General features: G+C 44.9%; 1 protein-coding gene across 6 annotated transcripts in view; it reads left to right on the top strand.

Moving 5' to 3' along the window:
• Positions 1-27318, top strand: part of TDRP (testis development related protein) — a 73973-nt gene extending 46655 nt beyond the window's left edge. Inside the window, exons 2-7 of one of the 6 annotated variants that reach the window (XM_017887060.1) lie at positions 3430-3533; positions 5287-5572; positions 17209-17362; positions 17546-17653; positions 18010-18318; positions 26673-26763. In XM_017887060.1, coding sequence (XP_017742549.1) covers positions 3430-3533; positions 5287-5572; positions 17209-17362; positions 17546-17580 — 579 coding nt within the window. In that variant the 3' untranslated portion in view covers positions 17581-17653; positions 18010-18318; positions 26673-26763. Of the gene's footprint in view, positions 1-3429; positions 3534-5286; positions 8240-17208; positions 17363-17498; positions 17654-18009; positions 18319-26672 lie in introns of those variants that run through there. The other 5 variants (XM_017887061.1, XM_017887059.1, XM_017887058.1 and 2 more) reach the window with 5 other exon arrangements.
• Positions 27319-27986: the final 668 nt, after the last annotated feature.

Here is a 27986-nt window from a genome sequence, read left to right on the forward strand (position 1 = left end):
TTCATGCTGCCCTAGCAGAGGTTCTTCTTGAGGGCTCTACCCTTGCAGCAGATTTCTGCCTGGATGTCCAGGCATTTCCATATGTCCTCTGAAATTGAGGCAGAGGCTCCCAAACTCCTGCCTTCTGTGTACCTGCAGGCCCAATACCATGTAGAAGCCACCAAGACTTGAGCTTTGCACCCTCTGAAGTCATGGTTGAAGCTATACCTTGGCCCCATTTAGCCACTGCTGGAGGTGGAGTGGCTGGGACACAGGGCACCATGTCCAGAGGTGCACAGTGAAGCAGGACCCTGGGCCTGGCTGAGGAAACCATTTTTCCCTCCTAGGCCTCTGGACCTGTGATGGGAGGGGCTGCCATGAAGGTCTCTGAAATGCCCTGGAGACATTTTCCCCATTGTCTTGGCAATTAACATTGGCTCTTCATTACTTATGCAAATTTCTGCAGCTGGCAGCTTGAATTTCTTCCGAGAAAGGGTTTTCTTTTCTACCATTTGGAGGGTCAGACTTCTAATTTTCAAACTTGTATGCTTTGCTTGCTTTTTAAACATAAGTTCCAATTTCAGATCATCTCTTTGTGAACACATATGACTGTATGCTGTTAGGAGCACCCAGGCCACATGTTGAGCCCTTTGCTCCTTAGAAATTTCTTCTGCCAGGTATCCTAAATCATCTCCCTCAAGTTCAAGGTTCCGCATATCTCTAGGGCAGGGGCAAAATGCCACCAGTCTGTTTGCTAAGGCAAAGCAAGAGTGACCTTTACTCCAATTTCCAATAAGTTCCTCATCTCCATTTGAGACTACCTCATCCTGGACTTCATTAGTCAGCATTTTGGTCAAAACCATTCAACGAGTCTCTAGGAAGTTCCAAACATTCCCACATCTCCCTGTCTTCTTCTGGTCCCTCGAAACTATTCCAACCTCTGCTCATTACCCAGTTCCAAAGACACTTCCACATTTTCAGGTATCTTTATAGCAGTGGCCCACTTCTCTGGTACCAATTCTCTGCGTTAGTCTGTTTTCACACTGCTATAAAGAACTACCTGAGACTGTGTAATTTATAAAGAAAAGAGGTTTAGTTGACTCACAGTTCTGTATGGCTGGGGAGGCCTCAGGAAACTTACAGTCATGGAAGAAATGGAAGCAAGGCACATCTTATGTGGCAGCAAAGCAAGGCATATCTGACATGGCAGCAGGACAGAGAGAAAGGGGAGGTGCCACACACTTTTAAATGATCAGATCTCATGAGAACTCACTATCATGAGAACACCAAGAGGAAAATCTGCCCCCATGATCCAGTCATCTCCCAGCAGGTCCCTCCCCTGACACATGGGGATTACAGTTTGACATGAGACTTGTGTGGGGACACAGAGCCACAGCATATCACACCTTTAGGACATGCAGGTGGTGTGTGGAGCAAATAGCATCTGAAGGTAGTGATGACAGATTAAGGGAAGGGGTGGGCATTTCATGGAGGGGTGAGGCACAGGCTTGTGCCTAGTGGTGTTGGGACAGGGCAGGCCTGGGAATGGTGAACATAACAACTTGGCAGTGAGACATTAGCTCAAGCCCTGGCTTTGCTTCCTGGCCATTTGCGTGAGCCAAGTTCCCCAAGGTCATGAAGCTTCACTGTGTCCCATGGGGCACTGCTCAGAGTGAGGGACGTGGTGGGTGGGGATTGCATCACACAGTGCTGGGCACATAGTGACTGCACCTGGTCCTTCCTCCAGAGTCCGGACGGGTCAGCCTCTAGAATTACATTCTTGAGACTTCTTGATAGGATCCTGCCACATGCTCTGTCATGCCATGGGCCCTGAGCATCAGACGTAATCCTTTACCTGATGTACATGCAAGTGTGCCAAAGCTGTCAGCATGACATGGGTTGTGTGATAGGTTTTTGTGCAGTGCGTGATGTGGAAAGCTGATGCCTGATGCCGAGTGTTTTTGTTGTGATGGTTTCTTTGGCATGGGTACTGCCGTCATGCTCCTATCCCACGACCTAATTCATAAACACCTCTCCAGTCATAGCTGTTGGAGGGCCTGTCCGCCTGTCTACAGATGCAGACCTCTGCCCAGACAGGGAGTTGAGGGTCTGGCCTATGGGAAGTAAAAGTGGGACCCCTTAGTCGCTGGTTGGTTTTCAGGGTCATCTCTGCCCTTTGCCCCTTCTTGAGGCTGTGTTACACCCCGGAGACCCCCAGGCATTGCACCTGGCAATCACTGGGTTACCTCGAAGGGTTGGTTGAATTGCATGCATTATCTTTATCTCGGATCAATGTCATCCCGCAGCCTCATTTCAGCTTTCAGGATTGCTTTGTTTTTGTATTATATTTTTAACAATGCAAAGTATTCAAAAGCTAGCTCTACCCTATGAGAGACCCTTCCCAGCCCTAGCAATGTGATGATAAACCCTGGGAAATGTTCATCAGTGAGTATGAAGGGCCCTCGACACACACCAGGTTGTCAGATGTTTTTCTCCATTCTTTCTTCTTAGTAATGGATTTCATTGTATCCAATATGCTGTTCATTATAAGATATCTTGATTGCAGAAATGAAAAAATTGTACAAAATCATTTGTTTACAGTCAGCAAAATTATTTCTTCTCAGAAATCTACACTTGTAGAGGTTAGGGCAAAGGTCATTGTCTCCATGGAGGTGCTGACGCTTAAAGGTAGTGGCAGAGTTGTTCCGGGGACCTTGGAGAAGCCCCCCTTCTAGGGGACCTCTCGTAACAGCCTTCTCAAAGGTCAGTCTCCTACATGTTTTTGTTGTTGTTGCTGTTGTTTTTTGAGATGGGGTCTTGCTCTGTTGCCCAGGCTGGAGTGCAGTGGTGAGATCACAGTTCTCTGCAGCCTTGACCTCCTGGGGCTCAAATGATCCTCACACCTCAACTTTCTGAGTATCTGAAACTACAGGTTTGCACCACCATTCTTGGCTAAGTTTTTGTATTTTTTATAGAGACGGTGGGGGGGGTCTCACTTTGTTCCCCAGACTGGTCTTGAACTCCTGGGCTCAAGTAATCCTCCTGCCTTGGCCTCCTAAAGTGCTGAGATTTCAGGTATAAGCCACCATGCCCAGCCCAATCTCCCAAGTTTTAAGGAGACCTAATTCTTAATTGTGAGGGAAGCTTCATCTGATTTTAAGCATCATTTTCATAAGCTATTTAGGCAAAATATAATTATTGACTAGTCTTACTAAATTTAGATTACTCAGCATCACTGATAAGCTGTTAAGCTGTTATGACCATACTACCAAAACAGCTGAGATGACTAGTAGCTAATGGGAGAAAACTGTACACACAGGTATGGAAACCTAAGATGTAAGCTCTGCCAATTCTTTTTTCTAAATTTCAACTCCATGGTTATTGGAGTAGAAAGTGGAGTTCTATTGATTCATGACATCAGATTTGACATTTTTCTTAACCTTTTATTAGGTTCAGGGAGCAAGTTTCCGAGGTTGGAAAGAAGTGACTTCACTGTTTAATAAAGATGATGAGCAACATCTCCTGGAAAGATGTAAATCTCCCAAGTCCAAAGGGTAAGTCACAATTGTGTAAGAAAATAATCATTTCAGGAGAGGGAGGAAGTCACTGAGGAGGTGGAAATGAAAACTTGATGGCATAAATACAGTGTAATTGGACACTCTGTGGGGCGTGGCAAGTCCCTGTTTCCCTCCCCACTCCGTCTGTCCCTGTTGAGTGGCAGACGGTCATGGATTTTGTGATGTGTGCTTCGGAGTTAACATCGCCCTTGTGAATAAACAGAAATGGGCTCGGCACGGTGGCTCATGCCTGTAATCCCAGCACTTTGGGAGGCCAAGGCAGGCAGAACACAGGGTCAGGAGTTCGAGACCAGCCTGGCCAACATGGTGAAACCCCGTCTCTACTAAAAAAAAAAAACAAAAAACAGAAATTAGCCGGGCATGGTGGCGTATGCCTATAATCCCAGCTACTTGGGCGGCTGAGGTGGGAGAATTGCTTGAACCTCTGGGAGGCAGAGGCGACAGAGCAAGACTCCGTCTACAAAAAAAAAAAAAAGCCAGAAATGAGTTGTGTTGTTCAATGAAAAAAGAACAAACTATACTTTGGATAAAAGGTCATGAGGGTCTCTGTTGGCATTTTGAAAGGTTATGGAAAAGTGGAAAATAACTTAGAATTATAAATTGAACTTATTAGCCTTAAAGCAGCCTGTAGCCACACTTAAGATTTTTAGTAGTTTCAGAAAAAAACCAAACCAAAACAACAACAACAACAAAATGACTGTTAAAAATGCAAAGGATTGACTGGTAAACTGTAAAAGATTTTAGAAAATTTAATAAATTTAAACTGACCTTGCTAATTTATCATCAGTGTTTCAGAATTTTAAAAAGTGTAAAGTTGAAAATGTAAGTTCAGTGACTACCCAATGATATTACCAATGGCATATTTACTTCGTGTTATGGACAGTTGTTTGATTAGAAGATGAATCCTGGTGAGTCTACAAGTACAGAGTTTGCTTTTGTTTGAGAACTGTGGGCCCTCTGGTCTGCCTCTCTGCTCTTTTGTGCACTGAGGACAGACACGTGGCCTGGCGTGCTCTGGCAGAGCTGTGCCTTCACCTTTAATCCTCATCTGTAGAAGACGGGTAGACTGGTTCACCTGCTAATGAACCGGTCAGGTGACCTGCTAATACATCAGCATCTGGAAGGAGAGGGCCTGGGCACTGGTGTTCTTAAAAATGTTCCCAGGTGATGCTCATGGACAGTCAGGGTGAAGAGTAGTTGAAGATCTTTCTTCAGTAGCTGTCGCTCCCTGCCATTTCCTTTTTATAGTAGATGGTGTTCTGAATGCTTATTTTTGTTGAGTAAATTACCTACTAAATGCTTGACACAAACTTGCTATATTAATAATCCAATTGCAAACCTATTTGAAAAATTGAATAATTTCCCTCCTTGTTTCTTAATCTAGACCCTGGATTCTCATAGATCTGATTTGCTCAAAATTTTGAGTATTACCTTCCTATTTCCTTGAGGACCTCTCTTGTGTGATAATACTTCTTTCTTGTCAGAACTAGTTATTTGCTTATGTATTGCCAAGTGGTGTCCTAAAATACAGCTTTTACACACTTCATTAACAACATGTAGTGACTAATTTTTCCTTAACTTTAATATTTGAAAATTTTCATATAGACTTGTGTTAGTTTTCTAAACAATTTTTTTTAAATTTGAAAGAATTTTATGTTTGTAAAATGGATACAGCTTGAGGCCCTAAGACCACTGGGTCACCAACACCTAACTCTTTCATCTCCTATAGAACTAACTTACGATTAAAAGAAGAGTTGAAGGCAGAGAAGAAATCTGGATTTTGGGACAATTTGGTTTTAAAACAGAATATACAGTCTAAAAAACCAGATGAAATTGAAGGTTGGGAGCCTCCAAAACTTGCTCTTGAAGACATATCAGCTGACCCTGAGGACACCGTGGGTGGCCACCCATCCTGGTCAGGCTGGGAGGATGACGCCAAGGGCTCGACCAAGTATACCAGCCTGGCCAGCTCTGCAAACAGCTCCAGGTGGAGCCTGCGCTCGGCAGGGAGGCTGGTGAGCATCCGACGGCAGAGTAAAGGCCACCTGACGGACAGCCCGGAGGAGGTGGAGTGAGGGGGGCTGCATGGCAAGTGTGCCCCGATGTGGTGGCCTTTTATTAGTATACCATGTAGTTGTTGAGTCTTTTCTGTTAGAAAGAATAGAGTCTACTTTTTGCCTATATTTCATATTTGGACCTCTGTTTCATTGTTTAATGAACTCTCTCACACACACTGTGACTCCTTGGTGAACACATGCAGGGATTGTACATTTGATTGCCTTATTGCAGAAATACCCATCAGTCCATGTTTTGCAGAAACTGGAGATGGGAATTTTTGATGCTGTCCCATAGTACAGCAGTAATGATGTGCAGTTTGCCACAAATTATCTTCATGCTGCTCTCTGTCGTAGTTCTGTTTCAGGACTTCTATACCTTTTTCTTGTATGTAGCACATGCAAACGCAGCAGTCATGCAGTTCTTTTCTTTTGCCAGAAAATTACAGTGAGGAGGTAAGATGAATCTTCCAAAGTTAGGTTAAATTTTGTTTAACTTGACAAATTAAACTTTGTTCTTATTAAACAAATATTTAAACAAATACTGGAAAAGCAAAGGTTATATTTGGGCATAAAATGTCAGTATCTTAAAATGCATGTTCATCTTTTCCTGAGGGAGGAATAGCCTCTTGTGTGTGCACTGGATAGTAACCATGGTTCTTTTTTGGAATTTTATTTTTACCTCTTTTGAACTTCTAAATCGGTTCCTTTATTTTCTTAAAACATTTGCTCTCTCTTTTGTTTACAGATTAAAGAAGTATGATGATAATTTTATTTAGGAAACATTGTCTTGCTCATTACCGAGTGAAGACTGTGCATAAAATACTGAAGTGCCTCTTTTTTATTAGGCTCATATGTTTGTTCTTGCAAAGCGAGATGCCGATTGTGATGGGTGTTAGATCTGTAAGAAGCTGTGTTTTCTCCACAAGAACCGACGGCCAGTTTGAGAGCATCTCACGCGTTCTTTTTCTGTCTGTTTTACTGTCCTTGACAATGTGATCCTGCACAATATCAGGTGCCAGTTATGTGTCCCTGGCAGATTGGCGCTTATCAGCAAGTCCTGCAGATATCTATCTTAGGTAAAAGTGGTTTGAAAGAAAAGGTATATTTTTCTTTTTTGTTTAAAAGCAAAATAAAACCTCCAGTTACACTGTGCATTCCCCTCACGTAAAAAAAAGACAAAAACCCTTTCCTGAGTTGCTTGGCATGCACTTCTGTGCTGTTTCATGCGTGTGGATGTTCCTTCCGCTTGTTCCTGTGGAATAACTGAGTGTGCCTGATGGCAGAACACACTGCAGTGTTATCAGTGTCTGCATGTTTTTTAATAGAACAGGTTTACTTGATCTGTCATCTGTTATGGAAAAAACAGCAATTACTTTTGCATCAACCTAATACATCCATTCATCTAGCTAAATCTATAATCTGTATCAATCACTTATACCTATCAATCATCTGTATCTATTCACCTACCCTCTATGTCTGTCATCTCTCAGACTGCATCCATCTAGCCTTCTGTCAATCATCTACTTTTTTTAATAGAATAAGAAGTTTACTTACCAAGTCTTGAAAGGGGGACATGCTTCAAGTGGTGTTCAAACAAAAATTCCAGTTCGTATTAGAACCTTGAAATGGTGAAGTTGTGGAGGTTTTCTTTGTTCCATAATACAGAGACAAGTTCATAATTTTTAGTGTAACAGCTAAGTTGACAAATTCTAAGTTTCCTCAGGTAAACAGTCGTAACTGTCTTTCTCCCTAGAGAAGTGCTTTCCGGGGTAGTAAAAACATTCACCATTCCATGACTTCTGCAAATACTTTCAAGCGGAAGTCAGTGTAGGCTTGTTTTTGGCTAACATGGTCTTGCTGCGCAGGAATGTAAACACTGTGTTTGAAACTCTGGAAATCACACGTGTGTGGGGAGATGGGGACGCTGCCCACGTAGTGGGGAGCTCTGTGGTGTGATGGCAGCAGCAGTTGCTGTGCCTCTGTTGGAACGCTAAGTGCCTGCAACTCACGTCAATCATAGAATTGTGACGCACAGTTGGCAAAATAGTTCTTTATGCTATTTCTCAAAATGTGAGGACAAACCCAGATTGGGATTGGAATGTGCATGTAAATCAAATTTTTCTTATCTACAAAGACTCACGTAAAAATGATTTTTTCTTCTGTGCCTGATTAAATTAACTATGGTTTTTAATATAAATATTTATTGGTGTGCTTTGGGAGAAAAAATATCTTTTTTTGAAAGAACTTACCAAAGCAAATTTGTTATCTTCACAAGTTAATGGGAGAATGTGGTTTTTCTTCTGGGTGTTTGAATTGTGTAAACACACAGCTTCCCTGTGTGAAGACAGCTGTCCTGTGCTCCTTCTACTGTACTTTTAAAATTTTTTAATAGGAAAGTGATGGGATTCAGAGAAGGGTTCCTCCTTAGTGCTGAGGCTTTTTAAAAATAAAAATATTGTTTCTAACCTCTTTCATTATTGGTTTCCATGATTATTGGCATCTGCTTACGATGGCTTTAATCACTCAGAGCTAATGGCACCTTTCCTATTTAGCCTCATTTTAGAATGCAGTAAACACATGTGGACTTTTCATGAATAAATGAGCAACTTCAACCTTGGTTTTCAAGATGTGTCTTTTGCGTATTTGAATGGCCTGTGTGTGACTGCGTCCTTGGCGCAGGGCCCTCCACTCTGGAGGGCAACAGTGTGGTGGGGCACCCTGGCTGCTGTTTTTGGTTCTTTATTTCATGAGTTATGTCCTTAAGCAAGATTTTACTCCTTCAAGTGGAGAAACATGAACATAGTAGCAACAATTCATTTCTATTTATCTTTAAAAAAATTGACTATCTCTTAGAAATAAGTTTTTTAGAAAGCAGTGGCCTGTTCTAGAGAATGCTGTTCACTTCCCGTGGGAACGGGACCCTGGAGTCTGCAGTGCCTTTGAGGCTGTTTTTGGGGTGCAGATGCTTTGCAGGGAGGTGCAGGGCCGTGTGGGATCCCTCTTCTCCGACGGCATCCTGAGCAGGTGGCCTCCCTGGCCTTCCTCGCTGGCCTCATGGGTGAGTGTGGACTGCACTGTCACCTACTCCACCCTCGCTGGGGAGCATGGATGGCATTGGTGCCCACTCTGCTCCCCCCAGCCTTGCCTGGTGCCCTCAGAGCCTAAGCCTGAGCTTCTCACCCACACCTGCCATGTAATTCCGATCGTCCTCTGGCTGTCTCACAGGTGAACCATTCTGCCCTCTCTTACTCTCCCGGTTTAGTTTTAGCCATGAATGTGCTTTTGAGTTTTTTTGGTCATTCTTCAGTTGATATTTGCTTGATCAACCAAAAGACCAGCCAGTAGGGCACACTTGAGTCAGCTCTGAAGAGATCAGTTGGCTAAGATGATTTTTCCAGATCAACATTAACTTGATCATTTAAAAAACAAAAAAACAAAAAAACCTCAACTGCAGAGTGTACTCTAGTCTGGGTGACAGAGTGAGGCCCTGTTAAAAAAAAAAAAAAAAAAAATGCTCAGGGTAGTCCAAAGGTTGTTTAAACAGTGCTGAATGACTGAGATAGTTTGCTGCGGCTATTTTTTTCCTTCTGGTAAAAAAAGTTTTAGCCCAGCTGATGAGGTAGGAATGCACCGTGGGCGGCCTCGGCCTCAGTGGAAACAGAGTGGCTCTCCTCATCCAGGTGCTGTGTTGCTTGGTAGAAGTGTCTCTGCCTGGGGCTGCGACTTGCGCCATGAACTCTCTGACCCAGCACCAGCCAGAATCAACACCTGGGGATTTAAACTGCAGCAACAAGTGGTTCCCCTCTTGGCCTGCGGTTCTGTCATCCCCAAATTGTTCATAATGGTGGATATGAGACATCAAAACGAGGGCTGAATCAGATGAAATTATGCTCAATTCAGCCTCAGATTTCAGTGATTTATTGTTTTCTAGTTCTTCATACCTACTAGAGCTGCTGTGGTGGCTCTGTCAGTGGTTGGCAGTGGCCGCCAGCCCTCTCCCTGCCACTGGGGCATTGTGCATTGACATCTGGTTGTTGCTGGCAGCCCTGAGGGGGACAGGGGCAGGCCACCGCCACCACCTCTCACTGGCTGCTGGGCTCAGGACTGGTCTGCTGTTAGGGAAGCTGCAAGTCCAGTCAGTTGACTGCACTTTTTTAAGAAAAAGCACTACTCTGTTACCTGAGAACCTCTGAGATTCCTACTGTGAAGGAAGAATCATGTGGAAATGAAAACTTAAGCTTTTAGCTAATAACAGAAAAGTGAACTAGCTTTTGGCCGTTGTCCAAAAGTGTAAAATTCTACTGAAAGAAGACAGCTCAGTACTTCAAACATTGGAGCTGTGTTGTTTGGGAACCACGCAGTCTGCAGTGCCCGGCAGTGCCTGAGGCTGCTCAGTGTGACCCTTTCACTGAGGCCTTGGCCCGCAGCACCAGCCCTGAGAAGGGTCCCGGCTGCTGACCTCAGGCTCTTTTCTGTTTATAAAGTCAGAGTGTTCTCAGAGGGCTCTGAGGAGAAAATAGTGAAGCTTGAAGAATATTGGTGAATCTGTGAAGTATTGAATACTTCCTAATCTTAGATTAGGTTTTCTACATCTTAGTCTTGAATAGCTATAACCAAAGGCTCTTGTCTGTTTAAACACTTTAATTATAAAGAGCTAAAGGCAGGAGGCACGGGGTTTGGGCAGGTGAGGGGCCTTGCGGAATACAGCTGGTGCCTATCAGCCCCTGCTAGGAATTCAGGACTCACTGATGTAGTTGCTATAAAAGCTGCCACCTCCAGGAAGACAATGCTGGGTGTTTATGGTGGTGGTGGTGTAGACAGTGACATTTCCAGTGAGGTTTGGGCAGGAATGCAGGGCCTTGGGAGTGAGGCAGCAGGCGGGCAGGTGGGGATGGGTCCGTGCTCAGAGCCATATCACCCCCCCCCACCCCACCGGGAGCATCCTGAAGCCCACTGAGAATTTGGGCTGAGTGGCCCAGAGTGGGAGGCAACTGGCACCACACGTTTCTCCGGTAGCTTCTTTGGCTGTGGCAGTTTCCAGGTCAGGGGCTGATCACCACCACTTTGTCCATGACCCTTTTTCTCTGTCTTTAGAGGTCAGTGGAACGGTTCCATGGAGCCGCCCTCCCTTAAGCCCAGATGCTCACACCGAGCTTCCTGGTTGTCCTCGTCGTGGCTGTGTTCAAGGTGTTCTTTCTGTGGGGCGTCTCTTCGTTGCTGGGCTGACAGCCCTGAGACAGCAGGGACGCCACACCCCAGGGCACACTGCTAGGGACCCTTGTGTAGTGAGGAGCCAAGATCAACTGCTATGGAAGGAAGGTGATGTTGACTGGGATTTCCAGTACAGGTCCTGACAACTGGAAGGTCACAACTAGTATCCAGTGTGCCTGCCTGCCATGCATCCCTCTCCCATCCTGAGGTTGTGGTGATGCCACGTGTGAGGCCCCGTCCTGAACTCACCACCGTGTGGGTGTTTGTTTGCAACTCTGCCTCAGAGACCCTGTTCCTCCTGCACAACGGGAAGCAGCAGGCCTGTCTCTTAGGACTGCTGTGAGTCACTGTGATGGCCCAGGAGCCTGCCACGTTCTGAGGTCGTGAGTGCAGCACCTGTTGTTGTTACTGGGAGTTCTTAACCTGCGGGGGGCGGGGACTCCCTCTAAGGGCAGCATGCTGAGTACTGGCAGCCTAATTGATCCAGCCTTGCGGCTAGCCCTGACTCTACCTGGGAAGCCACAGGCTTCATTCACACCTCCCCCAGCAGTGACAGCCGAGAAGGTTTTACCTTTAAATGGCATCAGCAGGTAGGTGTTGATCACGCTGCTGGCAGGTGAGGGACCGTCTGTGGACTTCCATCCCCGGTTCCACCTGCCCTCCTGGGCCAGGGTCTCTCAGCTCTTGGATGTGGGTTTTATCTCCTTGTTGTCGATACCTGGTGCTTTTATCTATCGTCAGTACCCTGTACTTTTACTTCTCTGCTATGTTGACTTCTGAGAACATCAGATTTAACAATGCATTTATTTTAAAAGCCACTTTTTCTTGGCAATCTGTATTTTTTAACACAAGACAATCTGATGTTAGCGCACTGGTGTTGGTGGCCTTTGATGAGGCAAACCCACCTTTTGCTGCCACGTTGCCTCAGGAGCACGGGTCATCTGGTGATGCGGACACATTCCCGTTGGAGCTGGAGTGTGTCCCCCTTGCTGCTGTGAAGCAGCACAGTAAGACGTGATAAATGATACATTTTAATAGTTATGTTTAAATGAAAGAGTTATGGGGTGAAATGGGGTGAATTTTACCTTCTGTTCTTTTTTTTTTTTTTTTTTTTTTTTTGAGAGGCAGGAGTCTCCGCTCTGCTCACCCAGCTGGAGTGCAGTGGCCGGATCCAGCTCACGGCAAGCTCCCGCCTCACCGCTTTTCCACGGCCATTCTCTGCCTCAGCCCCCGCGTAGCTGGGAACTACAGGCGCTGCCACCGTCGCCTGACTAGCTTTTTTGTATTTTTAGCGTAAAGACGGGGTTTCACTGTGGTAGCCAGGGATTGGTCTCGATCTCCTGACCTTCGTGATCCACCTCGTTCCTTCTGGCCCTCGTCCAAAAAGGGGGGGTTCTGCTGGATAACGGCCTTGAGCCCATTACCTCCTGTTCTCTTAATCTTTCTGGAATATGTCAAAAAATATTAGAAAAGAATACCGACTATTCACAAAGAAACACGGTGCGTGTATACCTGTGGTGCTTCCTAGATACGCGATCCGCTATCTCAGCAGCTCCACCTTGGATCGCGGGGAAGCGAGGCAGCAGCTGGAAGCCTGGGGTCCTGCTGGTGCCGTCTCTGAAGCGCCTCTGCCCCTCACGTGCGTGTCCTGCTGTCTGGCTGCGTGCGTGCATCATGTCCCTGCTCACCCTGAGGAGGTGCGGCTTCCATGTGGGCGTCATGGGAAAAAAGTCATAATTTACCAAACTGAGGCAGGCACAGCCTGGGGTGGAGTCAGCTCAGAGCAGTCCAGGCATAGAGGAGACCGCTTGCCAGGCAGGAATTTTGCAGTGTCTGGGGCTTTCTACTCCACTGGGTTGAAAGCCTTAGGGGGCGTTTTTCCGTCTCAACTTGAGCACGGTGAGCTGAAAATGCACCCCTTGCTGACCTCCCGCTCCCTCCCCAGGTGAAGGCCACTGGCCTCCCAGAATGTCAGGCTATTAAATTTAGGCAATGACTTGGCACAGTGAAAGGCTGAGGTGGAAGGGAGGTAAACAAAACAAAATCAGTTTACTTCCCCTGAGGAAGTAAACTATTTTTGATTGAATTAATATATTTCAGTTCCCTGAAGTGGAAAACTCCAGCTCATACGGCTGTGTTTGAGGATTCAACTAAACTTTCTGCCAAAAAACCTCAGCTGAGAAATAAAATTAGAAGTGAGCAAAATGAAAACTTTACTTATTATTTAGGTTGTTTATGTACTTGTTCTTAGGTTATTAAAAAATTATCTAATTTTTAAACAGTGACAAGTGGCAGGGCTGCCTGACCATGCTGCCTGCCTGTTCCTGTGGGCTTTGGAAGGAGGCTCGGCTGCCTCTGCTGCTGCAGTCGGCTGGGATAGGCTCGGGCGACATCTATCTGAGCTCCTGTTGCTTTTTAGGGAGGGGACAGGTGGAAGGGCTTAGAGCAGCAACACCAGCCTGTGGCCTTGCCCTGCTGGGTCCCAGCAGGCACTGACACCTGTGTGCACCACACCCGTGACACACCTGTGCTTTGCCCTTGCCTCCCTCTGGGGCCTTAACACGGTGCTGCAAGGCTGGCCTTGCTGTGCCCATTTTATAGATGCTGAGTGAGGTCTGAGAGTCCCGCTCTTGAACGCCTGGAATGAGTTTGTTCTGTTGCAGGTGGGATGACACCTGATGATGGGAGACTGCAGGCTGAGGTGGGGAGGAAGGGCAACCTTCATTCAGTTGTGGGTATTTATGCAGCATTTCCCAGGAATGAGGCAAAGTATCACAGGTGCAGAGAAGCTCACACAGACCACCAGGGACAGCCTGCTCAGGATGGGCAGGCTCGAGGCCAAGGCCACGTCCCGAGTCTGAGCAGGAAAGGGCTGAGCCTGCGCGAGGTCTGAGCCACTGTGAGAGTGCTGGGGCTCCCTTCTGGAAGGCGCCTCCCGCTACCATGACCTCTGGTGTTTCCCTAGGGGGGTCCCCCTCTGGTGTGGGTTTTGGGGTCAGATGCTGAAGTTGGGATCTTTGCACCAAGGCAGGCAGCTGTTTGGCCTTGAGTTTGTTTTGAAGCCGTTGGGCCCTGATGGGGTTTGGTGCTGTGTGGTTCTGGGGCCTCTGTGTCAAGTCTGGGCCTCCCCTGGCCAGGTGGGTGGCATCCTTCGTAAGGTGTGTGGTGGCCCGAGTACTGTCTCAGGAGGCCGTGGCCTCTGCCAGCAACATGAGTGCAGCCTGGGTAACTCCCTACTCCGGTCCTCTCTCTACTGATCTGAGCTGTGCTCTGTGGGGTCCACTTGTGGGCCCAGCCTCAGCCTGGACCGACTGCAGCACGTTCTATGAAGTACTCAAAACATGATCAGCTTGAAGGCGCACCCTTCCCAACCCTGGCTTGCTGCTCAGGTCGGGGTCTGGGGTGCTCTCAGGGGAGCAGATGCAGCTTTCAGGCCTGCATCCCAGCTCTGCACGCAGCCCCTGCCACCTCCCGCCCAAATGCCAGGAAGCCACTTTTGTCTCTCTCCATTCTACGTGAAAGCACCTTCCCAAAGCTGCTCTAGTTTCAGGGTCTTGGCCCAGGGTGGTGCTTCCACTGGGACATGGTCCCCAGGGTTTGTAGGGCCCAGATTTGGGTCCCGTGCCTGCTGCCTCCCAGCCCCAGATACCATGGCTGCCTCCTGTGCACCCACCGCATGACAACCACCCTCACAGGACACCCACAGGAGACGCCCGCGTGACAGCCACCCTCACAGGACACCCACAGGAGACGCCCGCGTGACAGCTGCACTGGCTCCTCCCATGGCGGAGCCCTGGGCCCGGGGAGCAGAAGGCACTGGAAGCAGAAGGGAGACCTGCCCGGGTAGCATGTACCACTGGGGTTCTGCAACACCCTTCCATTCACATGAGAAAAGTCAGGGGTGTGGTTGGGGCTGCGCCTTCTGAACTTCAGTTCTTGGATTTCTCATTTTTGTCACACGAGTGCCATCTATTCTGTAACATACTTAATACTCTTTAAAATTGATTCACTTTAAAGAATTGCTTGCTGAGGAAGCTGGTGGGTGAGGACAGGGTTGGGGATTGTGGGAGGCCCTGTGAGGAGGGGCTTCAGGGCTGGAACTGCCGAACAGCCAGTGGAGGGGCCACGCCTGGAGAGCGTGGGGCAACTCGTGTGGGAGGTGTTCTCGGGCAGGCTCACCTGCGGCCTCTTAATCATGCGCTTTCACAGAATCCTCTTGCAGATCCTGAGGTCCCTGTGCCACCAAGGGTCCAGCTCACCTGGCTGGCTCCTTGGTGCCCTGACCCATGGCTCCTCTCACCTGTTTGCCACCCGCAAGAGGCTGCTGCTTTCTTCTAAAACAGGCTCTCTTCTGTGAACCACTGTCCATTGCGGTCCCCTCCCGTTCATTTTGTTCGTTTTGTTCGTTTTCTACTCTTCTCTTGCTTGTTTCTCCCTTGATGCCATGAAGTCCATTTCTGGGTCTAAATGCTGGTTCTCAGTCTTAGAGAGGATCAATGTCCCCACATCAATGGGAAGTAGAGCTGGTGGCATTTCTGCCTCACCCAGTGAGGACCAGGGAGGTTGTGTGAGGTGAGGCATAGCTTTTGCGGGGGGGGGCTAGTGTCATACCCCCAATCCCGCCTTCCCTGGAGGCCAGGGCTGGGCCCTGCAGGGCTTTGTCCCATGGCCAGACGTTTTCATCAGAATTAGGTGCTATTTTCTTTGTGTGGAGTGTGGATTTGATGGAAGGTCATGTTGGGGGAGGTGGGAGCCAAGTCTCTGGACAAAGTGGGAAAACTAGTGGATGACTGCGTTTTGGAGACATTTCTAGGGCAACAAGGTATCTTTAGGAATTTGGTCCATGGCAGCCTTGGGCAGATATTTAAAAAGACAGGCTTGAACCTGGAATTTGTTTTTAAAGTCTGCCAGCTGCCCAGGCTCCTGCACATTCTGATTTTGTCTGTTGGGGCCCAGGACACCTGGAGTCTCTGCTCAGTCTCTATCCTTAGAAGGAAGCTTCAAGCCGGGCTGTCAGAACTGACGGTAAACACACAATGAATGTCCCCACTGCCCGGGACTGTCTTCCTGACATTCTGTGTGCCTGCCCACTCTTCCTCCCAGAGTCTGGAAGTGCACTGCAGCGTGTTCCTCCAGCTCCCAAGATCGGACATCCGTTTCATCTTGGAGGAACACATCCTGAATAAAAGTTATTCTAATTTTAACAGCAGGAAATGCTAAGCTCAATGGTGAACTAGAAAGGCCGTCTCCCAGCAAAGCCTAATGCACCTTGGGAATGTGTGACAATTATTTTTTATTAAAAAAATTTTTTTTAGAGGCAGGGTCTTGCTCTGTCACCCAGGCTGGAATGCAGTGGCAGGATCAGGGCTCAGTATAACCTCCAACTCCTGGGCTCAAGTGATCCTCCTGCCTCAGTCTCCCGAAGTGCTGGGTGTAGGCCACTGCGCCCAGCCATTGTGACAATTTAAATAGTGATTTTTCCCTCAGTGGCTCTGACACAAGAAGCAGACAGGACAGGATGGGTTGGAGGATCGTGGTCAGAGTTTTACTGTTTTCTCCCTTTAAAGTGTTTTTCATTCCTGAGGCCAGTGGGGTGAAGGAAGAGTCACTTAATCCTCAAATAGTGGTTAATTCTCATAATTAACCGTGTGTATTTTAATTTGGCTTTTTCGGGGTGGGGGGAGGTTGACAATTTCAGTTTTTAAATTTTTTATGATGAAAAAATCTATGCAAAAGTATATGGTACAATGGACACCCGTAAACTCAGCTACTGAAATTCAATAATGGTTGTATTTGTCATATTTGCTTTGTGTGTGCATACATATATTTAGTTAACCATTTAAAAGTAAATTACAGACACCATATCACCCCCGAGTACTTCAACATGTATTTCTTAAAAAAAAAAAAAAAAAAAAAAAGATGCTGTCTGCGTAAGTACAGTATCATTGGCACACCTAACAAAATTAATTTCCTATATCATCTAGTGTGTGTATGTGTGTGCGTGTTCCCAGTTGTCTGGAAAATTGGAAAATACCTTTTAGCTGTTTTTCCCCTAAAACCATGATCATGCATCATATGTGGTGGTTCTGTCTCTGAAATCTTTTCCTGTTGGAAACAGGAGCCCCCGTGTCCCTTCCCTCCCAGCTTTTCCTGAACACACTGTTGTCTGAGGTGTTTAACTCACTCCTCTATCCTTAGTACTTCCTACAAACCAGAAGTTGGATCTAAAGGCTGGGTTAATCCAAGCTGCTGCTTTCTTTCCGGGTAGCTCCTGGGCCCTGTGCCCAGCAGGGTCACATGGTGTCTGACATCCACCATTAGTGGTAACATAGGCTCAGGTGGTAACAACTGGATCTTCAACCTGACTCCCTTTATTCCTTAAGCGTCTCTCAGTTGTGCCCTCTATGCTTCTCGAGGGCTGTGTCCTGGTACCTCTTCTGCAAGCAGAGAGCCACGGATGTGGCCCACGACGTGGGACAGGTACCTGCTGTCCTCCCTCTCAGATCCAGAAAAGAGGTCACAGCAATGAAAATGCAGGTGAGATCATTTGATCCCCCCGCCCCCCGCAAATATAAGCAGCTTTGTGGTAGGCACTAGCAAACTGATTTCCATGGAAATTAGAAACATGCTAACCACCTTGAGATCAGAAGACACTGTTGTTTCCATGCTATAGGGATCCTGTGTGACTCATGTCACAGCCCATCGCCTTCCCCTTGATAGATCCTGAATTGAGGAGGAAGGAGAGGAGAACTTGAAATGAAGGCTGCATTAGTGGATGTCGCTCACACAACAGCCAAGACGCTACAGAGCCCCTTGCTTTCCTGAGAGGTAACATGATTGTGTGGCCTTTGGTTATAAAGCTGTGTGAAACTGAGTAAGTCAAACTTAAAGCCATTGGAACTTTACTCTGGAGTCTCCGAAAGGGAAGAGGGAAGGAGGAAGGGGGACAAGGGTTGAAAAGCTGAGCACTACCTTCGCTGTCTGGGTGATGAGTTCAAAAGTAACCCAAACCCCACACCATGCAACATATCCATGCAGCAAAGCGGCACATGTGCCCCCTGAAACTAAAATTTTAAAAAGCACTTAAAAAACTATTTTGAGTGTTGGATGAAATGTAGCTATGCAGCTGGAGCCATGATGCATGCAGCTGCAACCTCTGCCTTTCTTTCCCTATAAATGACCAGATGCACCAGAGACGAGGCCCCTGAGATCACTGCTTCTCAATTGGTGGAGTGCAGCCATCTGTAATGGTGCAAATCGCCATAGCACACACTGGTCTGTGGAAAACAGCATGACTCTGACATCTCAGCTCCTGCCTGTACGAGTGAAGCCTTAACTTTCCCACTGTGGACGCTGACCCTGCTGGTATGGGGCCCATCCCCCAGGTGGCCGTCCTCAAGCTGTGTGATCAAATGCACTCGACACGTCCCGTATTTTCTGAGCCTCTTCATTTAAGGCTGACAGCTGATAAAGTTGCACCAGCTGTCCATCAGGTAGATCAGAGTCCAGGGCAGTGCCCAACTCTGTGTAGACATGGGGGCCCCAAAGAGGTGCCTGTCTGGGTTATGTACAGAAAAACCGGTTTACTAAATAAGCTGGTGTTTTGAAATGTGACACTTAACTTCTTAGAGGGAAAACATAAGTCACTGGGGAGTGACTGCACCTCCGGCTTTCCCCACACGTGGCTATCCTTTCAACTACGTGTGGCAGTGTGCGCCGTCTGCTGGAAGAGCAGGGTTTGGGGAGGGGGTTAACAGATAAGGAGCATGAATGGTGCTGAGCCTGTTGGAGGGGCATGAGCAGTCCCGAGTGAATATTACGTAGGAGAGCCAGGGTTGATGCGGCTGCGGCCTCGTCTCCTCTCACACCAGCAGGTGAGTGTTAAAGGCAGGCCTCCTGCTGGTGGGCTTGTTTTCTCCTGGCATGTGTGCCTTGGGAACGTGATGCTTTCCTTTGCGCCTTTCTCTGACTCAGAGACTGGCTTCATCCCCACTGAAGGGCTTGTCACCTTTATGAGGTATTCCATTCTCTGGGGTTTGGTTACTGTATCTCCAAGACCTGCTGTTTCTTGGCAAATCTCCATCCACTAGGTTTCTGATTATGTTTGAAGGTTATTATCAACATGCTGGCATCTTTGTCTTTTGGTGACCAACTGTTCCCTTACCAGTGAGCAGTGAGTGGTTTCAAGTGTGTCTATCAGTAATAAACAGTGACCACCCCCACCCCCTCGGTGGCTATCAGTTTGGGTGGATACACTTAAATATTTATGTATTTTTTGAGACAGGGTCTCACACTGTTGCCCAGGCAGGAGTGCAGTGGCACAATCACAGCTCACGGCAGCCTCCACATCTGCCTCCTGAGGAGCTGGGACTGTGTTGTGCCACCATGCCTGGCTTTTTGAGAGACGAGGTCTTGCTATATTGCCTAGGCTGGTCTTGAACTCCTGGGCTCAAGCAATCTCTGGCCTCGGCCTCCCCAAGTGCTGGGATTACAAGTGTGAGGGACTGCAACTGGGCCCCATTTAAGTATTTAGAAATTAATGTCTCAGCATGGTTTTTCAGAGTTGCAGATATTTTCACTTACTGATAAAGGGGTAGAGTTTTAGCTTTCACAACAAATGATGATATCGATCCCTTTGGCATTATAGAGTTTTAGGAAAATATTTTTAAAAATTTAGATCATTTATTTTCAAGAAAGCTGAACAAATCTGGATGGCGTGGGGGTGACGGGAAATACCATTTGAGTTTTGAGAAGTGATTTTTTTTCATTCTTTGGAAACTAGAGTTTTAGAAATCTCTTCTCCCTGGAGACTTTAAAACTGGTGCTATTTAAGACAGAAGGATATGGTGAGAATTTTTATTCTGTAAGAATCTTCAAAGCTCAGCATGAAGATGCACATCTTTCCCTTGGGAATCCAGGTTAGAGAACTGCAAGAAGGCAGTTCCCTCTAGAGGCTCCTTTCCTGGGAGATGCAGCTCCAGATGGGCGGGTTTCTGGGCAGGAGGTGTGAGGAGGGTGGTGTTTAGTTAACTGTTTATTTGGGATCATGTTATGCATCTTCAAAAAGCGATATAGAAGATTGGAAAGCTATTTCGAAATAAGAATAATTACCTTGAAGTAATTCTTATAATTCATGGGTAACATTTTTATGTGTGTATTTTGGCTTTTTAAAAAAACTTTCTACAATGAAAATACATTATTTTACAATAAAAGTAACAGGTATAAAAAAGTAATGTTATATAACTTTTAATGGAAAATGTCAAATAGATACAAAAGTATAAATCGGGTTGGCAAGCAAAATACAGGCCAAAATTGGGTCCACCATCTGTTTTTGCACAGCCCAAATGTTAAGAATGATTTTTACATTTTTAAACAGTGAAAAGAGGTGAAAGGGTAATATCTAATGACATAAGAAAAGTATGTGAAATTCAGATTTTATTGTCCAAAAAGTTTGACTGGAACATAGCCACATGTACTGGTACGTGGTGTGGCTGCCTCATGCCGCTACTGCAAAGTGGCAAGAGAGCCATATGGCTACAAAAGCCAACAATATTTACCATCTGCTCCGTTACTGAAAAAGTGTTGAGCCCTGCTTTACACCCCAATGTGTACCTATCCTTGCAGCCTCAAATTACCAGCCAGCCTTGTTTCGTCTGTAGTTACTCCCAGTCCCATGGATTCAAAGGAAATCCCAGACATCCTATAATTTCATCTTCATGTTGTTGAAATTTAAAAAGTTTGAAAATTCACCAAGATGTAATATATATGCACCAAACATCAGAGCCCCAAAGTATATGAAACAAACATTGACAGAATCAAAGGAAGAAATGGATAGTTCCATGGTAAGAGTAGGAGACTTCTTTCAGTAATAGCCCACTTTCAGTAATGGACAGGACAACCAGACAGAGGATCAGTCGCAAGACAGAACTTGAACAGCATCATAGCAACTGGACCTAACAGACACAACAGCAGTATACACACTGTTCTCAAGTGCAAATGGACCTTTCTCTAGGATAGACAGTATGTTAGACCACAAAACAAGAAATTTCAAAAGACTGAAGAAACAAAATACCTTTTCTGGCCACAGTGGGATGAAACTAGAAATCAGTAACTAGATGAAAACCTGTACACGATTATGTGAAAATTAAACAACACTCTCAACCAGCGGATTAATGGGGAAATCACAAGGGAAATTAAACATAACATACAAAAAACAGGCACAGTGAAAGCAGTGGTAGGAGGGAAATTTATAACTGTAAATACAAATATTAAAAAAATTAAGATCTCAAGTCAACCCTAAATTTACATCTGAAAGAACTAGAAAAAGAAGAGCAATCAACCCAAAGCCAGCAGGATGGAGGAAATAATAAAGATTAGAGCAGAGACAAAAAATAGAGAACAGAAAAGTCATCGAGGAAAATAAATGAAACCAAGAGTTTGCTGATAACCAAAACTGACTTCTGGCCAAGAGTGACTAAGAAAAACAACTAAAAACCAGAAGGAGGGAACATTACAACTAAGAGTACTAAGAGCAATTATATATCAATGAATTGCATAACCTAGATGAACTGGGCAAATTCTTGGAAACACACAGCAGCGTATCAAGACTGAATCATGAAGAAATGGAAAATCTAAACAGACCTATGCTAGTCAAGAGAATGAATTAGTAATGAAAAGCCTCCCAACAAAGAAAAGCCCAGGGCCATATGGGAATTCTACCAAACACCTGAAGAATTAAATCAATTCTCAGACTCTTCCAAAAAACTGAAGAGGAAAGGACATTCCAAATGCATTCTATGAGGGCAGCATTATTCTGATACCAAAACCAGACAAAGACACTGTAAGAAAAGACCACACATCAGTATTCCTGATCAAGATTTTTTTTTTATCAGTATTCAACAAAATACGGCCAACACGAGTCAGGGGGACATTGAAAGGATTACACATCATGGCCAAGTGAGATTTATAGCTGGTATGCAAAGATGTTTCAACATGCTCAAGTCAATAAATGTAATACATATTACATTAACAGAATGAAGGGAAAAAATGTGATACCAACTGATGCAGAAAAAGCATTAGAGACAATGTCATGCCCTTTCATGATAAAAACTCTCAATAACTGGGAATAGAAGGAAACAACCTCAAATAGAGGCCATATGAAAATCCCACTGTAAACATCATATTCAATAAGACTGAAAGCATTTACTTGAAGATCAAGAACAAGACAGAAATACCCTGTCTCACCACTTCTATTTAACACAGTACTGGAATCTTAGAGCAATTAGGCAAGAAAAAGAAATAAAAGGCATCCAGACTGGAAAAGAAGCAGCAAAATTATCTTTGTTTGCAGATGACATGATCTTATATGTAGAAAATCCTGGTATCCGTACATACACACACACACAAACAATTTCAGTAACATTGCAGTTTACAAAATCAACACAGCAAATCTATGATATTTCTACACAATAACAAGCAACCTCAAAAGGAAATTTAAGAAAATTCCATTTATAATTGTAACAAAAAACTGAAATATTTAGGAATGAACTTGAGGTAAAAGACTTGTACACTGAAAACCACAAAACATTGTTGAAAGAAAGGTCAACACAAATAAATAGAAAGCAATTCCATGTTTATGGATTGGAAGCCTTAATATTAAGATGTCCATAGTCCAAAGCAATCTACAGATTTCATGTAATCTCTATCAAAATATCCCAGTGGCTTTCTTTTCTCCATCCTGAAATTCATATGGAATCTCAAGAGACCTGACACAGCCAAAATCATCTTGAACGGGAACAAAGTAGGAGGTCTCTCACTTCCTTATTTCATAGCTTATGACAAAGCTACAATAATCAAAATGGTGTTGTATTGAAACAAAGAGTCACATAGACCAATAGAATAGAATAGCAAATCCCCAAATAAACCCTTGCACATATGGGTCAAATGATTTTTGATGGTGCCAAGACCAAGGAAGAAGGGAGAGTCTTTTCAACAAATGGTGCTAAACAAGTGGACATTCACATGAAGCTAGATCTACCTCACACCATATATAAAAATTAAAATGGACAAAAGGCCTAAACTAAGAGCTAAAACTAAAACATTTAGGAGAAATATAAGGGAAAAATTTAACAATACTGGATTTGGCAGTGATTTCTTAGATATGACACCAGAGGCACAGGTAACTAGAAGAAAGACACAACTTCCGTGCATCAAAGAAGAAAACAGAGTGAAAGGCAATCCACGGAATGGGATAAACTATTTGCAAATGATATATTTGAAAAGGGTGAATACCCAGAACATATAAAGACTTCTTACAGCTTAACAAAAACGCACCCCTGACTGAAAAAGGACAAAGAGCCCAAATAGACATTTCTGCAAAGAAGACAGAGGCCAACAAACAGAAAGATACTCAGCATCACTAGTCATTAGGGAAATGCAAATCAAAATCATAGCAGGATACCACTTCACACTCATTAGAATGACAATGATTAAGAATAGGTGTTGGCAAGGATGTGGCGAAATTGGAACCTTCAGTGGGAATGTAAAATGGTGCAGCCATCATGGAAATCAGTTATGGCAGTTTAAGAAATTAAACATAGAATTGCCATATGATTGAAAGCAGAGGCTCAGATATTTGCACACCCATGTTTACAGCAGCAGTATTCACAATAGCTAAAAGGTGGAAGCAACTTAAGTGTCCATCAACAGATGAGTGCACATACAAAATGTGGTCTACCCACAGAGCAGAGTATCAGCCTTAACAAGAAATCACGTCACCTGCTATAACTTGGATGAACCTTGAGGACATTATGCTAAGTGAAGTAAGACAGCCACAAAAGGACAAATCCCTTCTGATTCCACTCATACGAGGTCCCGACAGCAGTAAATTCAGAGAGGCAAAGTAGAACAGAGGCTGCCAGGGGCTGGTGGATGGGGAATAGGGAGTTGGTGCTTAATGGGTACAGAGCTTCAGTTTTACAAGATGACAGAAGTTCGTCTTGTAAACTTGAACTTGTGGATACATGGTAGAGAAGGCTGCACAGTATGAATGTATTTAATGGCACTAAATTGCACACTTAAAATGGATAAGATGGTAAATTTCCTGTGTATTTTAACACATCAAATTCTTTTAAATGACATTAGAATTGACTACATAGGTAGATAATAAAAGCCAACTTGTCTTCATCTGTGCAACTTTCTCAAATGATTATCAAATAAAAATGAAATTTCCACGCAAAAACGAGACAGTTGAGGTGTTTCTCCTATTTGACACAGATGACCTCAGTTTTTTTGCTCTCCCTTAAACAGGAAGAACAAGAGCATTTCAAAGGAACCCTATCCTCAGTGAACCCTGGTTATGGTCCAAGACCCCTGTGGCACCAGCAGTGCCTTCTCCCGCTTGTCCCTCCAGCTGGTGCTCTGGCCTCTCTGTTCTTTGTCACTCTGTGGACTTGTCATCTCTGTTTTTTGTCACTCTTGTGGACAGTGAGGATTGGAAGGGAGAGGACCAAGTACAAAAAGGACAACTAGGAGGGTTAATAGCCTCTCCTAGGCATTTGTGTGAAAAGCAATGGCAGATCCATGTGGCCTGTATTGGGGCAGATGCCCTGGGGAGCAACTCCTTCATCTCACAGATGCTGAGGGTGGGAATGGCAGCAGCCATGCACTGCCTGAGTTTAGAGAGGACTCTGCTGGGGGTGCGTGTGTAGGTGCCACGTTAGCACCTAGAACACACACTCACGCTGTGAGCCAGGGCTTTATAGGCACAGAGTGATGCAGTTCCTGCTGGAATTCTGGAGGCAGAGGCTACACCTGAGCAGCTCCTACCAGCTCAGTGGCACTTAGCCCACTGGATGCGGGGGGACACTGCTTTCCAAAGTTGAGTGTCTGCTTCCTCTATGCAGAAACAACAGGAAGGGACAAGGAGTGGGGCTTGAGTGAAGACAAAAGCAGCAATTCTGTTGAGATAGACATGGGTGCAGGGAGGTTGAGAGCAGGGTGGATGCTGGTGTCAGCCATCAGAAGGCCCCAATGGCTGGTGCTGGTTAGTCATGTATGCAGGTCCTTATTTTTCCTCCTACCTGTTGCTAATCCCTTGGCTTTGTCATTGGGTGGCATTCAATATTGCACTAGATAGGGACTAAAGGGAGGTGAGTGGTGTCCACCACGTGCATACATCATAATGAAGAGAGGGAGATTAAAAAGTCAAGTTTCATAAGCCAAGCTCGCTTCTGACTTTTTTCAGAGGGCAGCACCCTTTCCTTTTGATAATCCTGAAGATAAGCAGAACAGACTAGGTTTCATAGTCCATTTATCTACTAGGTTAGGCCTTCGCAATGAAAAGAAAAACCATTACAAGGCATTGCTAGAAAAAATGGTCTTATCCTCTTAAAGGATAGTAAGACAAATGAATTTCCAAAAGGGGAGATAATTGAAGCTTCTCAGTGACTTCAAATCTTATGTGGAGTTCTCTCCAACATTTAAAGAATCAACAAGAAACCACCACAAACACTTCCAAAACACAGAAGAGGGAACACTTCTAAGCTTATCCTATGAGATGGACACCAAAACCCAAGAGATCACAAGGTGGTGGGTGACAGGCAGGGTGGGAGGTCTTGGAACCCATCCCCTGTGTATACAGAGGGCTGGCTGTTCCAACACACCAAATCCAACAGCTATGTATAAATGGTATCATAAACCATGACTTAGTGGGTTTTGGCCCAAGAATGCAAGGTTGGTTCAAGATACAGAAATCAGTCAATGTAGTAACAGCACATTGATCTTATGAAGGCTGAAAACCACATTATCTTCTCAAGAGATGCAGAAAAAGCATTTGACAAAATCCATCACACCCTTTCATGATAAAAACAAACTAGGAATAGAAGGGAACTTCCTCAACCTGACAGAGGGTATCCATGGAAAACCCAGGGTTAACATCATAGTTAATGGTGAGACTGAAAGCTTTCCCCTAAGATAAGGAACAAGACAAGGATGTTTACCCTTGCACTGCTATTCAGTATCGTACTAGAGATTCTAACCAGCGAAGTGGGGCAAGAAAGAAGAATAAAGGACATCTAGGCTGAAAGAAAGAAGTGAAACTGTCTATTCACAGATGACATGATTTTGTACCTAGTATCAGGAATCTACAAAGGTGTTAAAGAACTGATAAATCTTATATGACAGTTTGGTTCTAAAAGCAGCATTTAAGGCAAAAATTGTTGATAGATAGTTAAATTTTTTCCATAAAGTAGACACAGTTTGCTGTCTACAGCCCTGTAGAGGACACACACACAGTGCATACAGAGATCCTGTACATCACGCAGTAAACCATGACAGCTACAACTCGGTCTGCTCCTGAGAGGCTACTGCATGCCTTTCCAATTTGTGTGTATTCATAAATTAGGTGAGGAATGTGACACTCTGACTCTCAAAATAGGCAAAAGGAAGTTGTAACTGGGTGTCAACAGACCCCAACCCTGAGTGAGCAGTGCAGACTGGGAACAAGTCTGAGAATGACTGGAGATTCTATCTTGACAGTGTCTGGCATTGCCTTTTGCAGGAACGATGGGCGAGTGAAACTTACTGCCTGGCTTTAGGCTCTTGGTGTCCTAAATTATCTACTTCATTGCAATGAAGGCATCAGAATGTAATTTAATCTCACAGGAGTGGCATCTCTACTTTTGGAAGGCCCTGTGAGAGAAACTGTATTCAAAAATACCATTCCAATGTGGAGATTTATGATTCCTCTTCTCATCTCTGTTTGGTGTTGTCTGATCTTCTGTAAGTGCCTCAAAATTGTCTTTATTCTGTCTTTGTACCCTCCATTAACCTTTCAATCTCTCCCCAGCAATGTAAACCATCCCTGCTTACCTGCCCAGCTCCCACAACTTACTCCTCGAATGCACCTGCAGAAGGCTGTGACTCATGCACTGGCAGTGCGGCTAGCTGTATCCGTGGCCTGTGGAAATATGCCAGCCCAGCAGAACAGCTGGAATCCTACACTATTAATATGGTTATGTTTTCCAGGCAAGTACTGCGCAATTTATACAAATTAAATGCACGTATCTGTGATTCGATAGCACAGCTGAGAACTGTTATAATGTCTAACAATTAAATGACAATAACAGTATATGACAAATTAGGGGAAAGAACCACAACTTCAAAAGGATAGTTTCCTTTTAAGAAGAAACTAATATGAAAAAAGACTAACATCCCCCCCCACAAAAAACAGGCAAATAACACATTAAGTAATTTACCAAAAACAAGAAAAGCAAATGGACAATAAATATATGGAAATATTCAAGCTCACAATTTATCACACATCAAATTCTTCACTTATTAAAACAGCACCAACAGAAAAAGAAATACCTGTGCTTCAGGGATAATGGAAACTCCATGTACTTACTCCCTTTCCTAGATTAAAACAATTTCTTTTTTCAGCTGGACGCGGTGGCTCATGCCTGTAATCCCAGCACTTTGGGAAGCTGAGGCAGGTGGACTGCTTGAGCTCAGGAGTTTGAGACCAGCCTGGGCAACATAGTGAAACCCCATCTCTACTAAAAATACAAAAAAACAGCTGAGCATGGTGGTACATATCTGTGGTCCTGACTACTTGGGAGGCTGAGGTGGGAGGATCACTTGAGTCTGGGGGACAGAGGTTGCAGTGAGCCAAGATCATACCACTGCACTCCAGCCTGGATGACAGAGCAACACCCTGTCTCGAAAACTCCACAAAATTTTTTTTTTCATAAACAATCTAGAAATATATTTAAAAGCCTTAAAATATGTTTGACTCATGATGTTGACTACTGGTTTACTCTAAGGAGACGGCCACATTGTTATGTGTGATGATGCTAATCAGTTATTGATGCTAACAGCGAGACACTCGGGAACCCCAGGATGCTGTGATGATAAAGCCTGTTCCATCTGGGTGATTCTACGGAGCTAATAAAAACCAAGTTTCCAAATAACATTTAGGATATGGTTCTATGTTTCTAAAAAAGGTGGGGTGGTGGGGTGGAGGGGTTGTGAAATAACAGTGGGATACAGGACCATTTATGGTTTTATGAAAAACTAACATATATTCATGGAGGCCCCAGGTATTTGCATCGCCTCAGGAGAAACTATAATTTGACAAATAAATGCATTCTTGGCCATTTGT

Source organism: Rhinopithecus bieti, unplaced genomic scaffold (genome assembly GCF_001698545.2).
Source record: "Rhinopithecus bieti isolate Rb0 unplaced genomic scaffold, ASM169854v2 scaffold_16559, whole genome shotgun sequence".
Classification (NCBI taxonomy): domain Eukaryota; kingdom Metazoa; phylum Chordata; class Mammalia; order Primates; family Cercopithecidae; genus Rhinopithecus; species Rhinopithecus bieti.